The 14,759-nt window shown below is 41.5% G+C and overlaps 1 protein-coding gene across 1 annotated transcript in view; it reads right to left on the bottom strand.

Annotated features, from left to right (window-relative positions):
* Positions 1 to 412: 412 nt before the first annotated feature.
* The window catches only part of LOC311111932 (serine/threonine-protein kinase BRSK2-like), a gene marked incomplete at both ends in the record, with an annotated part of 127,682 nt that continues 113,335 nt past the window's right edge, over positions 413 to 14,759 (bottom strand). The window contains 5 exons of the mRNA XM_084154857.1: positions 413 to 671; positions 6,566 to 6,659; positions 7,311 to 7,491; positions 8,625 to 8,748; positions 13,741 to 13,789. Of these exons, the coding sequence (XP_084010983.1) occupies positions 413 to 671; positions 6,566 to 6,659; positions 7,311 to 7,491; positions 8,625 to 8,748; positions 13,741 to 13,789 (707 nt within the window). The remainder of the gene's footprint in view (positions 672 to 6,565; positions 6,660 to 7,310; positions 7,492 to 8,624; positions 8,749 to 13,740; positions 13,790 to 14,759) is intronic.

Raw genomic sequence — 14,759 nt, 5'->3', positions numbered from 1 at the left:
CCTGGTGGTAGAGACAAGGTCAAGCCATCATCACAGAGCAGAGACACACACACCGGCACACACACCCCACGGCGTGGGAAAGGGACGAGAGGGTAGAGGAACAGAAAAGAAACATGGCTACATGTGGAACTTATTATTGTCAAATACTGATCAATGATCGATTGCTAAACTCAAATAGTAGTCATTCCATTATTATACAGTACAAAAGTTTATCTCAGCGATAATCAAAAGTAGATTTTCTCGAGACACACACACTAAGCCTACTGACTAAAGCAAAGAAACCAGCAGCATCTCTCATTTCATTTCTCATCTCTCATACACTCTTGTGTGTTTGTATTGGGTTTTGAATGACCTGATAACAGGTGGTTATTATCTAATCATGCAACCGAGAGCTAGCTACTTCTCTCCGGTCTTAAGGTTGTTCCCCAGTCCGGCTGGTGGCGGCCATCTTTGTTTGTTTGTCTTTGCCCGGAGGCGGGGGGCATTTAGAGTCAGTGGGCTGGGTGGGCTGAGTGGGCGGGGGACATGGCTCATTTCGCCTGCTGCCGGGGGCATGCTTGGCGGGGGCGGGGTTAGGTGTGCCGGGCGTGCCAGTGGGGTTGTGCGACGCCTGGCTGTTCTTCTCGTCTGAAAAAAGCTGTTTAATTACGTCAAAGAAGTTACTCAACGGGCTGCCTAGGTACACAGACGGGAAGAAAAGAAAAAAAAGAGAGAGAACAAACAACGAATGAGCAATGGGGTTAACGTGAGGAGGAAGAGGAGAGGGTGATGGGAGTAGAGGGGTGATGATGAGGAAAGGACTGGAGGTAAGGTTCCAGGAGGTAAAAAGGAGACTCGTAAGCCACGTGGATGGTAAAAAAGAGCATTTGATTATATGTGTTAGACTATAAGTATGTACGTTAATACTGTCTCTAGACTGAGGTTATGGTGCATCAGTATTAAAGTGCTAAGTTAGGAGACCTAAGGTTTGAACAATAGTAATCCATAAAAAAATGTAGGGTTCACATAAAACCTGTGGGATTTTGAGTCTCTGTTCTACCTAGCGTGAGTGGTGACATAGGAGGGCTAGCTTGAGCTCTGGAAGGGTGATGACTAAAAAGGTTTGGGGCAGGGGTGGCCAAATCGTCATCCTAGAGAGCTACTGAGTGCAGGTTTTTGTTCCAGCCCTGCTCTAACACTCCTGATTTAGCTAGTCAAGGTCTTGATTAGAAGATGCTTAGTAGAAATAGGAGTGGTAGAGCAGGGCTGTAACAAAAGCATGCACACCCAATTGCTCTCTTTCTGAAGAAAGGGGGGAGGAGAGGAAGGGATGGGAACGAGAGCAGCATTTCAGTGTACCACAAAACATAATGTCCTGCCTTCCAAGCTCCTGGTAACTATCCTAATCACCACAATAAAAGCATAGAACCTTAGAATGAGTCCATACAGTGCTCACAGACAAACACATACAATATGAACAACATGCCATCATCACAATAACATCACTCATCACACAACAAATTTCACTTTCAAGTAAGAGGAGTCTTAGGGCCGGTTTCCTGGACACAGATTAAGCCTAGTCCTGGACTAAAAAGCATGCTCAATGGGGGTCCTAAATTGGAAGTGCTCTTTAATCCAGTAACAGGCTTAATCTGGGTCTGGGAAGCCAGCCCTTAGTGTTCCACTGAGAGTCAAACATATACAGGTTTACTCCAAACTTTCTTGAAATCTATCAGTCTAACTGTCCTTTTAAAGTCAATTAGGTGGGTGGGTTTTTTGACCAAACACAAAATACTTATGCAATGTCATGTTGCTATCACTTACCATTGTTCTTGTGCTACATAGCCATTTGTTATTGATGGTCTACAATGTGTTTTACCCATGGAATGGAAGGGAGGGGGAGTGGACATTTACATCAACAATAGTGTGCATCCCAACACACACTGTGCCATACAGTCCCATGCAAAGGATTATACACACACACACACACACACACACACACACACAGAGAGCTGTGCATTAGTGACACCATGTGCGTTGATGGTGAAGAGGTTAAGAGTTATCAGGTGTAGTGAGGGAGGCTCAGGCTAGTAGTTTGCTGTTTGCCAATCGAGTGAGTATTTCATTAGGGAAACAGTGGGTATTTGATTAATTGAGTATTTTATTGTGATTACATATTCAGGGAAACAGTGAGTATTGTCTTAGTGGTTCTTACCACGCTTGGAGGGTTTGCTGGTCAGAGTGTCTGACCGCTGAGAGACATCTGGGAGCAGAGTACACAGTTACTCTCTAACACACATCTACAGTGTCAGCTGGTTTATACAAATGAAGATTTGTATAAATCTTTGTATACATTATTCACATTTGCATTATTTCATCTGAAATGAATGCTTATGGGTCCTTTTCTAGAAGTATGAATTATGGCTGTTATAAAACTTTTCAAACATTTACTTTAGGTGTGCTTTAAAATGTGAAAGTTTTTTTTACAAAACGCGATATCTAACAAACTCGTTTTTCCCAAGATGTGCTATATCCATTGTCCGGGTGGATGGAATGTTCCATATGGTTTTTGCAGATGGCCCTAAAGTGAGTCATTTTTCGAATCATTTCCATTATAGTTGTCTGTTCAGTCAGTGCATTCGGAAAGTATTCGGACCCCTTCATTTTTCCACATTTTGATACGTTACAGCCTTATTCTAGAATGCATTAAATTAATTTTTCCCTCATCATTCTACAAACAATACCCAATAATGACAAAGCAAAAACTGTTTTTAGACATTTTTGCAAATGTATTACAAATAAAAAACAGCAATACCTTATTTACATGCAGTACCAGTCAAAAGTTTGGACACACCTACTCATTCAAGGGTTTTTCTTTATTTTTACTATTTTCTACATTGTAGAATAATAGTGAAGACATCAAAACTATGAAACAACACATATGGAATCATTTAGTAATACAAAAAGTGTTAAACAAACCAACAAATATATTTTATATTTGAGATTCTTCAAAGTAGCCACCCTTTGCCTTGATGACAGCTTTGCAGACTCTTGGCATTCTCTCAACCAGCTTCATGAGGTAGTCACCTGGAATGCATTTCAATTAACAGGTGTGCCTTCTTAAAAGTTAATTTGTGGAATTTCTTTCCTTCTTAATGCGTTTGAGCCAATCAGTTGTGTTGTGACAAGGTAGGGGTGGTATACAGAAGATAGCCCTATCTGGTAAAATACCAAGTCCATGTTATGGCAAGAACAGCTCAAATAAGCAAAGAGAAATGACAGTCCATCATTACTTTAAGACATGAAGGTCAGTCAATCCATCAGCAATGGACATTAGACCGGTGGAAATTTGCCCTTTGGTCTGGAGTCCAAATTGGAGATTTTTGGTTCCAACCGCCGTGTCTTTGTGAGACGCGGTGTGGGTGAACGGATGATCTCCGCATGTGTAGTTCCCCCCGTAAAGCATGGAGGAGGAGGTGTTATGGTGTGGGGGTGCTTTGCTGGTGACACTGTCTGTGATTTATTTAGAATTCAAGGCACACTTAACCAGCATGGATACCACAGCATTCTACAGCAATACGCAATCCCATCTGGTTTGGGCTTAGTGGGACTATCATTTGTTTTTCAACAGGACAATGACCTAACACACCTCCAGGCTGTGTAAGGGCTATTTTACCAAGAAGGAGAGTGATGGAGTGCTGCATCAGATGACCTGGCCTCCACAATCCCCCAACCTAAATACATGTGAAAAAAAAACATCTAAACCTGTTTTTGCTTTGTCATTATGAGGTATTGTGTGTAAATTGATGAGGGGGAAAAAAACGATTTAATCCATTTTAGAATAAGGCTGTAACGTAACAAAATGTGGAAAAAGTCAAGGGGTCTGAATACTTTCCGAATGCACTGTACATAGAACTGTTTAAAACCCAATCGGGATACTTTTTCTATTGGAGTTCTGTGGTTTGGGGTGGATATATAGCGTTTTGCCACAAAACATGATTATTTGTCTCTCTAAAATAAAATTACCTTGCAATATTTTCAACAAAATCATGTCTATTTTTTCACTAGCCCATGTCATGTTAAGATACAAAAATAATAGCTCTATCTCTTTCACAAGATGTGTTTTTTTATTAATGTCAAGTCACCAACATTTCATATATTGAACTGTGGAATCAAACCCTTCAAATGGAACGTCCTACTCTTACATTGCATGGATGTTTAAAGACCATGCATTTTAAAGGGGGAGGGGGCACTCTCTCAAAGTACAAAAGCACGAGACAATTTATTTGCGCAAACACACACATTTTTAAAATTTTAGTCATTTAGCAGACGCTCTTTTCCAGAGCGACTTACAGTTAAGTGAGTGCATACATTTTCATACTGGCCTGCCTTCCTTTTTCCCATGGAATATTCACACGTGCAAAGGAAGTCAGAATTGACACAGTATGAGTGTCATCTGTAGTAGCTAATAGTGCACCACATGCAGTCCCTTCTGTCTCGGACACTGAAGGAGTGAGTGAAAACAGATTGCAGAGATCTAGTATAGCGGTTGATTTAATATTAGTAACGGTTGCGGTTGGTCAAATCGTTTTCTGGCTAAAACACATGCCCTCAGTGTGTTGTCATACGTGACACACACTGTTCAGTATCAGTGTGTGATATCTAGCATTCAGTGCATTGATCCACCCCAGAGTCATAGACACACAGAGTTAGACAAACTCAATTTCAGTTTTAGAATGACCTAGGCAGCCATATTGGCACTAAAAAGTCCAAGACCATCACATGTATGAAATATTTGGAGCAGACATAGATGATCAGTTTCCAGTGTCTAGACTGTCTATGGCTCTGGTTGAAACCCTTGCATTCCACTCAGCATGCCAGATCAGTCATTCAGTTATTTTTGTGATTCTGTGCCAAGTGCAGTTAGATTGAAGATGTGGATGATGACCAAAAGCAGGCTGGGATGGACTGACAGGTGAAAGCAAGAGAAAAGGGATAGGAAATACAGGGCTACAGGGTTGTGGTCAATTCCACCTCAACTAATTCTGGAAAACAACTGAATTTCAATTCATGAATTGGAAATCAACCACTATTTGAAATGATGTTTTTTCAATTCATGAATTGAATTTCAATGAATTCCCTGGAATATGGTAAAACCTTTGACCCCAAACCTGAAGAAAGAGGGATAGAGAGAGAAAAGGGGACAAATACATGGAGTGATAAGGAAAGAAAGAAAGAGAAAGAAAGAAAAAGAGAGTGAAAGCAATAGTGAAAAAGAGGGGTGGGGATGAGTTATTGATGGAGAAAGTGGTTGGGATGTTGCATACAGTGCCTGATAACAGTTCCCATCTGTGACAGAGTGAGTCCCAGGCATTCAAAGTGCTAAGACCGCTAGCTGGTACGTGTGCTAAATGTGTGAACTAGAGAGTGGTCAAACCAGTGTTCTTCGTTCCTGGTCCTAGAAGTAGGTGTGTGTGTCTGTCTCAGGCCAGCTAGCTAGCATTAAAGGGAAATATTCATCATCTCCAGCACCACCCCCAACATCAACATATGTGAAAACGGCGTGTTTCTATGTTTTGTAGTAAAAAAGATAGAGGAAGATAAGTGTTTCCAATGACATCATCAACCAAAGTTGATAGTAGAAAATTGCCTACCCATAAATGATTAAAATGCACACCGATGATGTCATTGGAAACACTTAACTTCCTCTATCTTTTCTTTTACTACAAAACATAGAAACACATAATTTTCACATATGTTGATGTTGGGGTGGTGCTGGAGATGATGAATATGAAGTTGAACATTTTAGAAATGTCCCTTTAACACACCTGTAGACGTCACCAAGGTTTTCATGAGTTGATTACTTGAGTCAGGTGTTAAAGCACTAGACTAGGACACACACATTAGCCTGCACACACTTATACTGTGGGCCCAGGAGTAAAGAAGATGGCTCTAGCCTTATTATATTCTATAGTATGTTCTATGTCATGTATGTAATGCCATGTCTCACCAGCAGTGGGTGCTGTTATCAAGTGAAGAAACCCCAAGTATATACAATACAGGCACACAAAAAAAACAAGGACAAGTGAAGAACAGAACGTGACTCTGTCTTTCTTTTCTTCCATTCCTCCCTGTTCAACCCATCTTCATCCCAGAATATCAAACTATATAATACATACATGTGCTGAGCTAAGGTGATCGTTTTGAAGTGTTACATCAGTTATACTGGACACAAGTTCAACAAACAACCTCTTAACCTAGAGCTGGTTGGAAAGTGTAAAAAGTTAGCCGAAAACGTTGTCAAATGAATTCTGTGTGTGTAGGTCATGACTGAGCCCTGGTGTGTGTACGCAAGAAAGTCAGGAGAGAGTGTGACCCTCTAGATGTCTCGAGTACACCAATGTTGTTGCTTTGTTGGTGCCGGGTGCATCTGCCATGGTGTGGGCCATGCATGTGGAGAAGCCTTGTGCCAAAGCGTGTGAGTCGAGCCGCGCTGTGACTGTGGCGTTGCCGTGAGCTACGGGGATGCCGAGAGGGGGGTCGGGGGTAGTGGAGGGGTGTAGGGGGGAGAGGGGAGGGTCTCTACTTACCAGAGATCTGCTGGACCCCGGGCTGGTCATGTGAGCTCATCAATTGAGCCTGAATGGTCTCCACCACACGCTTGAAACGCCGGCTGGGACCTGGAGAGAGAAAGGGGGAGAGACAGAGGGAGAGAGAGAAAAATGAGGGAGGTAGAGAGTGAGGGGGAGAGAGAGAGAATGAGGAGAGATAGAGAGGGAGGCAGAGAGAAGGTGGAGGAAGGGAGTGAGAGAGAAATAGAGAGAAACAGTCTTAGAACTTGACTGACTGAAAAATAAGAAATACTCTAGAAAAAACCCAGAATAATAGACAGAAAATAAGCTTGTGAGTTTGAAACAAAAACTTGTAAATCTCAATGGAATTCAGCGGAATTAAATGAGAGTCTGTTCAACAACATCAATTTAACATAAGTTATCCACATGGGAATAAGCAAACATACTGCAGAGACAACACAGAATTTTTGGCTGGAGATGATGCTCCAGTGTCATTGGCCAGAGGTTGTCCTTTGAGACTCAGCAGGGACTACAGCGCAGTGTGATTATGGTAGGAAAAGGTCTCTGTTTTTCTGTCCTCTTCTCACCAGGTTTCTGTGTAATGGTGCTTGCATCAGCGTGTATGTGTGTGTGTCTGTGCATGTGTGTACATATTCAGGAAGTGTCTGTGTGTATACATTGTTTGTGTGTGTATGTTAAAATGTGTATGTGCGCGCATGTGCCTGCCTGCCTGACTGCCTGCCTTTCTGTGTGTGTTACCTGACAGCAGGGTGAAGGTGACCGAATAGACGCCGTTCTCTTTGGTGGCGGCGGTGCTCTCTGTGTAGGTGATGTCCACCTGGAACTTGACCGGCTTCTGAAACACCGTAGGACCGGCTGTAGACTTATACTCCGCCCGGAAACTAGTCTGACTGATCACGCTGTGGCTCAGACTGGGGATCTATATGAGAGACAGGAGCAGGGAGGGAGAGGGGGTACAGGCGGGAAGCAGGAGGTAGGGAAGCAGAGGGAGAGAGATGGGAAAGGGAGGTGGAGGGTGGGAGAGAGAGAGCAAAAAAACAAAGAGAGAAAACATCCGTTTAAATACAGAGACCACGTGTGACTAGTGAGAAAAACGATATGTACGTGAGCTAAAATACAGATATTAGGCGAGACAAAGAGAGACAAGACAGGAAGAGACAACACTGGATCTGTTACACTGCAGCACAGCGCTGTTAGGGACCATCAGACTCTGAGTCAATTACAATACACAACACTGAAGAAACAAGAGACACACAGCAACAACACAGTGGTGGGCTACAGGGACTAGGGAGCCTTTTATGAACTGAAACAAACCTGCTGGGAAATAAAGCAGACCTGTAAAGGTTAGATCATTGGCAAGGCGTAGGGTTAATGCAAGCCAACTACTGTAGTGTACGATAATGGTTGTGTCATGACAGTGTCAGTGTCAAAGTCAGTTTCCATCCGTTGTCGTGACTGTTCTGTGTTACACCATTATAATGACACAGTTATGCCCAGTGTGGCCAAGAAAAACTTTAGAAGACTCAATCAAGCCCTTTCCTTGACTCTCTTTAATGTCAGAAACCAGACTGCCGTGCACCAATCAGATGCAGACTGCAAAAAGCAGGCTGCTGTTCACTGATTACACAATAGCACTGACCTTCACTGGGAAAGCAACATAGGGAAATGCAGGCAGTAGCACTGACTAAAAGTTGCTCTAAATCAAAAGATAAATCACAGTTGCTTTACAGTGAATTCATCCACTTCGCCCCGAGGACAAACCAATGAACATAGCCATCACTTTGAGTGCTAGCTCTAATAATGATTTCAATGTCTGAAGACCAGGAACATTGAAATATAAATCCATACAATAATAAGTCAAATAGAATCATAAGTAGGGGGGTGACAAAGGAGAGAGAGCGAGAGAGAGAGAGAGAGAGAGAGAGAGAGAGAGAGAGAGAGAGAGAGAGAGAGAGAGAAACAGTCAGAAAGAGGTACACATAGACAGAGACAAGGAGATACACATACAGTAGATGGAGAGGGAGAGAAAGAGGAGCGGTGAGGAGTCCTTACAGAGAGGAAGGCATGAACGATGTCTGCTTTGATGGAGCTGAGAGGCTTGTCTCTAATCACCACAAAGATCTGCTCCTCTTTCTCCAGGTTGATGAAGTTACCAAACCATGACTTCTTGGCAAGCCTGCGGGGAGGGAGAAAAAAAGGGTTTTATGAGGACACATACACACAAACACACACACTGTAAGTGCATTCTCACAGACACACACACGTCAGCAAACTGGAAGCACACACACACACACACTTAATTTAGTATCTGCTGGAGAGAAGACTAATGCATCATGTCGAGAGGAATAATTTACATAGTGCCAGGAACATTTGCATAATGCAACATTTACCATGCTTTGGCTTTAATATAATATATAATATGCCATTTAGCAGACGCTTTTATAGTCATGTGTGCATACATTTTTACATATGGGTGGTCCCGGGGATCGAACCCACTACCTTGGCGTTACAAGCGCCATGCTCTACCAATTGAGCTACAGAGGGTAATGAACAGAAACTGTTTAAGGGAGTAGTGTTAAATTCAATATTATTTTAATCTAAAATCACTTTGTCCCTCCTAGCCTGGTCCAGATGTATATGTCAACCAACTGGTGACTATTATGTATGCCATGACAACAATAGTCATAGGAGTTGGTTAAAGCACATACATATCTGAACCATGCTATTCTGTTCCCACCTCCCTCTACCATCTAACTTCAACCCTTGTGCATGTTCTGTAAGCCCTCTTCCTCCCTCTGCTTGTCCAAATGGCCAAATGGCCTCATATTGGTCCCCAATAGCAATGATATCATCCTGACTACCTTTGCTACTAACCTACCTAAAGGCCCCTTCCTCGTTTCTGCCTCATCTCCAACTATCCAACCAGACTCTAGCTGTGTCTCTCTCTGTCTGTGAAGCAAACTGGAACTAAAGCACTAAAATATTCATGGGGAAAAATTCCCTAAAAATAGCCCAATCAACAGGAAGGAGAGATGGATGCAATACTGGGAGGAGTCCAATCTGCATAATTGTGGGGACTGTTCACACAGGCCCCTTGGGCAGAATCCTCCACTGTCTGTCCCAGTGGAAAACACCAGAGAGGTAGAAAGGTAGAATGATTTTACTTTCGTGCACATGCATGTAACAGAGGTGGTTCAGTGACCCACAATCAAGTGCCTGAGATCCTACGCCTTGCCTGAGACCTGCAGCTCCCTGAGCTAATGTCTCCAGACTTTAGCTCAACGAGCCAACATCGGTGAACCACAATCACTAGTAACCTTGCCGAGACCTACTTTTCCCCCCCAAAATATTTGTGTCTTTTTTTATGGGGTAGATCAGCTTTAATATTGCAGATATATTGTGGCTTCCATCAATGTAATTGTCTGCATCATTTTCCATCCCCCATATATATTTTTTGTAAATATATATTTTTATATATTTTCCTTTATTATTTTCCCTTAACCCTACCACCCCTCAGCTAATTTGAGTAAACTATTGGACAACAACACTTAGGCTTCTACTTTCAATTTATACATACTACATACATTTTACGGACACAGTATATTTTACAATAGTTATCTTTTGTTTGTTTTTAGTCCCATCCTTCAGCTCCACTCAACCCTTCCCATCTATCTCTGAATACCATCCAGTTTTGATTATATTTTTCAAATGTTTCACAAAAGTTCTGAACCTTTCTATTCTCATAGTTTCTACAGATTGAAAATAAAATATATATTTTTTTGCTAAGAGTATTATATTATTGATCGATTGACTATGACTTTTTAAATCACTCAGCAGTGCTAGTTGCAAAGTTAGCTCCATGTACAGTGGGGAAAAAAAGTATTTAGTCAGCCACCAATTGTGCAAGTTCTCCCACTTAAAAAGATGAGAGAGGCCTGTAATTTTCATCATAGGTACACGTCAACTATGACAGACAAAATGAGAAAAAAAATTCCAGAAAGTCACATTGTAGGATTTTTAATGAATTGATTTGCAAATTATGGTGGAAAATAAGTATTTGGTCAATAACAAAAGTTTCTCAATACTTTGTTATATACCCTTTGTTGGCAATGACACAGGTCAAACGTTTTCTGTAAGTCTTCACAAGGTTTTCACACACTGTTGCTGGTATTTTGGCCCATTCCTCCATGCAGATCTCCTCTAGAGCAGTGATGTTTTGGGGCTGTCGCTGGGCAACACAGACTTTCAACTCCCTCCAAAGTTTTTCTATGGGGTTGAGATCTGGAGACTGGCTAGGCTTTTCCAGGACCTTGAAATGCTTCTTACGAAGCCACTCCTTCGTTGCCCGGGCGGTGTGTTTGGGATCATTATCATGCTGAAAGACCCAGCCACGTTTCATCTTCAATCTCACGATACATGGCCCCATTCATTCTTTCCTTTACACGGATCAGTCGTCCTGGTCCCTTTGCAGAAAAACAGCCCCAAAGCATGATGTTTCCACCCCATGCTTCACAGAAGGTATGGTGTTCTTTGGATGCAACTCAGCATTCTTTGTCCTCCAAACACGACGAGTTGAGTTTTTACCAAAAAGTTCTATTTTGGTTTCATCTGACCATATGACATTCTCCCAATCCTCTTCTGGATCATCCAAATGCACTCTAGCAAACTTCAGACGGGCCTGGACATGTACTGGCTTAAGCAGGGGGACACGTCTGGCACTGCAGGATTTGAGTCCCTGGCGGCGTAGTGTGTTACTGATGGTAGGCTTTGTTACTTTGGTCCCAGCTCTCTGCAGGTCATTCACTAGGTCACCCCGTGTGGTTCTGGGATTTTTGCTCACCGTTCTTGTGATCATTTTGACCCCACGGGGTGAGATCTTGCGTGGAGCCCCAGATCGAGGGAGATTATCAGTGGTCTTGTATGTCTTCCATTTCCTAATAATTGCTCCCACAGTTGATTTCTTCAAACCAAGCTGCTTACCTATTGCAGATTCAGTCTTCCCAGCCTGGTGCAGGTCTACAATTTTGTTTCTGGTGTCCTTTGACAGCTCTTTGGTCTTGGCCATAGTGGAGTTTGGAGTGTGACTATTTGAGGTTGTGGACAGGTGTCTTTTATACTGATAACAAGTTCAAACAGGTGCCATTAATACAGGTAACGAGTGGAGGACAGAGGAGCCTCTTAAAGAAGAAGTTACAGGTCTGTGAGAGCCAGAAATCTTGCTTGTTTGTAGGTGACCAAATACTTATTTTCCACCATAATTTGCAAATAAATTCATAAAAAATCCTACAATGTGATTTTCTGGATTTTCTTTTCTCAATTTGTCTGTCATAGTTGACGTGTACCTATGATGAAAATTACAGGCCTCTCTCATCTTTTTAAGTGGGAGAACTTGCACAATTGGTGGCTGACTAAATACTTTTTTCCCCACTGTATGTAAACTTCCGACTTCAACTGTACATATGGACAGTCCCAAAACAAATGATCTAATGATTCTGTCTCTTCTCAGAAAAATCTGCAGAGCTGGGATGATTGTATCCCCCATATATCTAACATTCTATTAGTTGTAAGAATTTTGTATAATAATTTAAATAGAAAAACTCTACATTTTGAATCCAGAGTCGTTTTGTATATCAGTTCATAAACCATGTGCCATGGAATCGGTACATCGAAAATCTCTTCCCAACTATTTTGCAATCTATATGGCGCAGCTGTAAAATTGCTGGTCTTGAAATGAAACTGGTATACTTTTTTATTTATCACAATTTTCTTTAACCAATTTTGGTCTTTAATGCAGGGCTGACAGACAAGTTCCTTACTTTCTCCCCCTTCATTTTACATTTTTTAATTTTAGTCATTTAGCAGACACTCTTATCCAGAGTGATTTTCATACTGGCCCCCCCTGGGAATCGAACCTACAACCCTGGCGTTGCAAGCGCCATGCTCTACCAACTGAGCTACACGGGACATGCCTTCCACTTGCCTCTCCCATTGTTGCGGTAATGCTGCAATTGGTTGGTTGTAATTTTGAGTAGAGCAGACATTTCCATATATTTTTGTTAGCTGCTTGTGTGACATAACTCCACCAGTCCTATTTATGATATAATTTACAAAGATTATGTCATTTGTTTATGTTTTTCTCCAAAAATATAGTTTTTTAATCAATTAGTATATTTGAGTTTTACCATAATATTTGTTGTAATATTTGTTCTGTCTTTTCTGGTGAATTAAACTGAAATTGCAACCAACTTTCTATGGCTTGTTTTAAAAATAGCAATATTTTGGAGATTATTTCATTTTCAAATAACCAAAAGTGAGAGGTTGTAATCTGAATAAAGGAAAAAAGGCCATTCTTGAACAAGGGGTGAGACATTCTTACTAATCTGCTAGAGAACCAGTTCGGATTTAAGTACAACTTTTGTATGACTGAAGCCTTTAGTGAGAGGTCTAATGCTTTTAATATTTAATAGTTTCTGCCCTCCGAATTTATATTCATTATATAAACAGGCCTGTTTAATTTTGTCTGGCTTGCCGTTCCAAATAGAATGGAATATTTCTGCTTGTATAATTTAAAAAACAGTCTCTAGGTGTAGGCTGTGGTCCTCTGTAGCTCAGCTGGTAGAGCACGGCGCTTGTAACACCAGGGTAGTGGGTTCGATCCCCGGGACCACACATACACAAACAAAAATTATGCACGCATGACTGTAAGTCGCTTTGGATAAAAGCGTCTGCTAAATGGCATATTATATTATTATTATTATAGGCAAGGCCATAAGCAAATATGTAAACTGGGATATGACTAAAGAGTTAATCAGGGTGATTCTTCCACAAATAGACAGGTATTTTCCCAAAGACTTGTGTTAGATCTCCGAACGAATGCCTACAGACCGCCTACAGGTCCCTATGGTGCTTGACCTCTAAATGTTTAGTAAAAGGCACAAGCTGACACACCCAAAAATGTTTTGTAGAGGTGCTGACTAACAGAAAGTAAACTATAAAAAGAAAGAAAGTCGCACACTCTAGTTATGCTCCCAAACATTTCATGGATATAGCAAACAACTTTTCGGCAAGCAGTGCCTTCTTCAGGGTTTGGGAGCATAAATAGAGTGTACGACTTTCTTTACCTCAATATTTGTCAAACGTTGTATTTATGTTTTCCCAGGTCACTCACTCTGGTGAAGAGTCTGGCGTAAGGCTGGACATGTCCTCCTGGGTGGGAACTGTGGAGAGAGGCAGAGACAAAAGTCAAACCTGAAAGGTTCAAGGCCCAATGCAGTCAAAAACGTGATTTTTCTGTGTTTGATATACTCCACCACCTACTCATTCAAGGGTTTTTCTTTATTTTTACAATTTTTTTTACATTATAGAATAATAGTGAAGACATCAAAACTATGAAATAACACATATGGAATCGTGTAGTAATCAAAATATATTTTATATTTGACATTCTTCAAATAGCCACCATTTGCCTTGATGACAGCTTTGCACACTCTTGGCATTCTCTCAACCAGCTTCATGAGGTAGTCATCTGGAATGCATTTCAATTAACAGGTGTGAATTTCTTTCCTTCTCAATGCATTTGAGCCAATCAGTTGTGTTATGACAAGGTAGGGGGGTATACAGAAGATAGCCCTATTTGGTAAAAGACCAAGTCCATATTACGGCAAGAACAGCTCAAATAAGCAAAGAGAAACAACAGTCCATTATTACTTTAAGACATGAAGGTCAGTCAATACGGAAAAAGTAAATAACTTTGAACGTTTCTTCAAGTGTAGTCGCAAAAACCATCAAGCGCTTTGATGAAACTGGCTCTCATGAGAACCGCCACAGGAATGGAAGACCCAGAGTTACCTCTGCTGCAGAGGATAAGTTCATTAGAGTTAACAGCCTCAGAAATTGCAGCCCAAATATATGCTTCACAGAGTTCAAGTCACAGACACATCTCAACATCAACTGTTCAGAGGGGACTGTGTGAATCAGGCCTTCATGGTCGAATTGCTGCAAAGAAACCACTACTAAAGGACACCACTAATAAGAAGAGACCTGCTTGGGCCAAGAAACATGAGCAATGGACATTAGACCGGTAGAAATGTGTCCTTTGGTCTGGAGTCCAAATTGGAGATTTTTGGTTCCAACCGCCGTGTCTTTGTGAGACGCGGTGTGGGTGAACAGATGATCTCTGCATGTGTA

This window comes from Coregonus lavaretus (assembly GCF_964263955.1).
Source record: "Coregonus lavaretus genome assembly, chromosome: 37".
In the NCBI taxonomy this organism is placed as follows: Eukaryota; Metazoa; Chordata; class Actinopteri; order Salmoniformes; family Salmonidae; genus Coregonus; species Coregonus lavaretus.
This window is presented reverse-complemented; position numbering and strand designations above follow the sequence as displayed.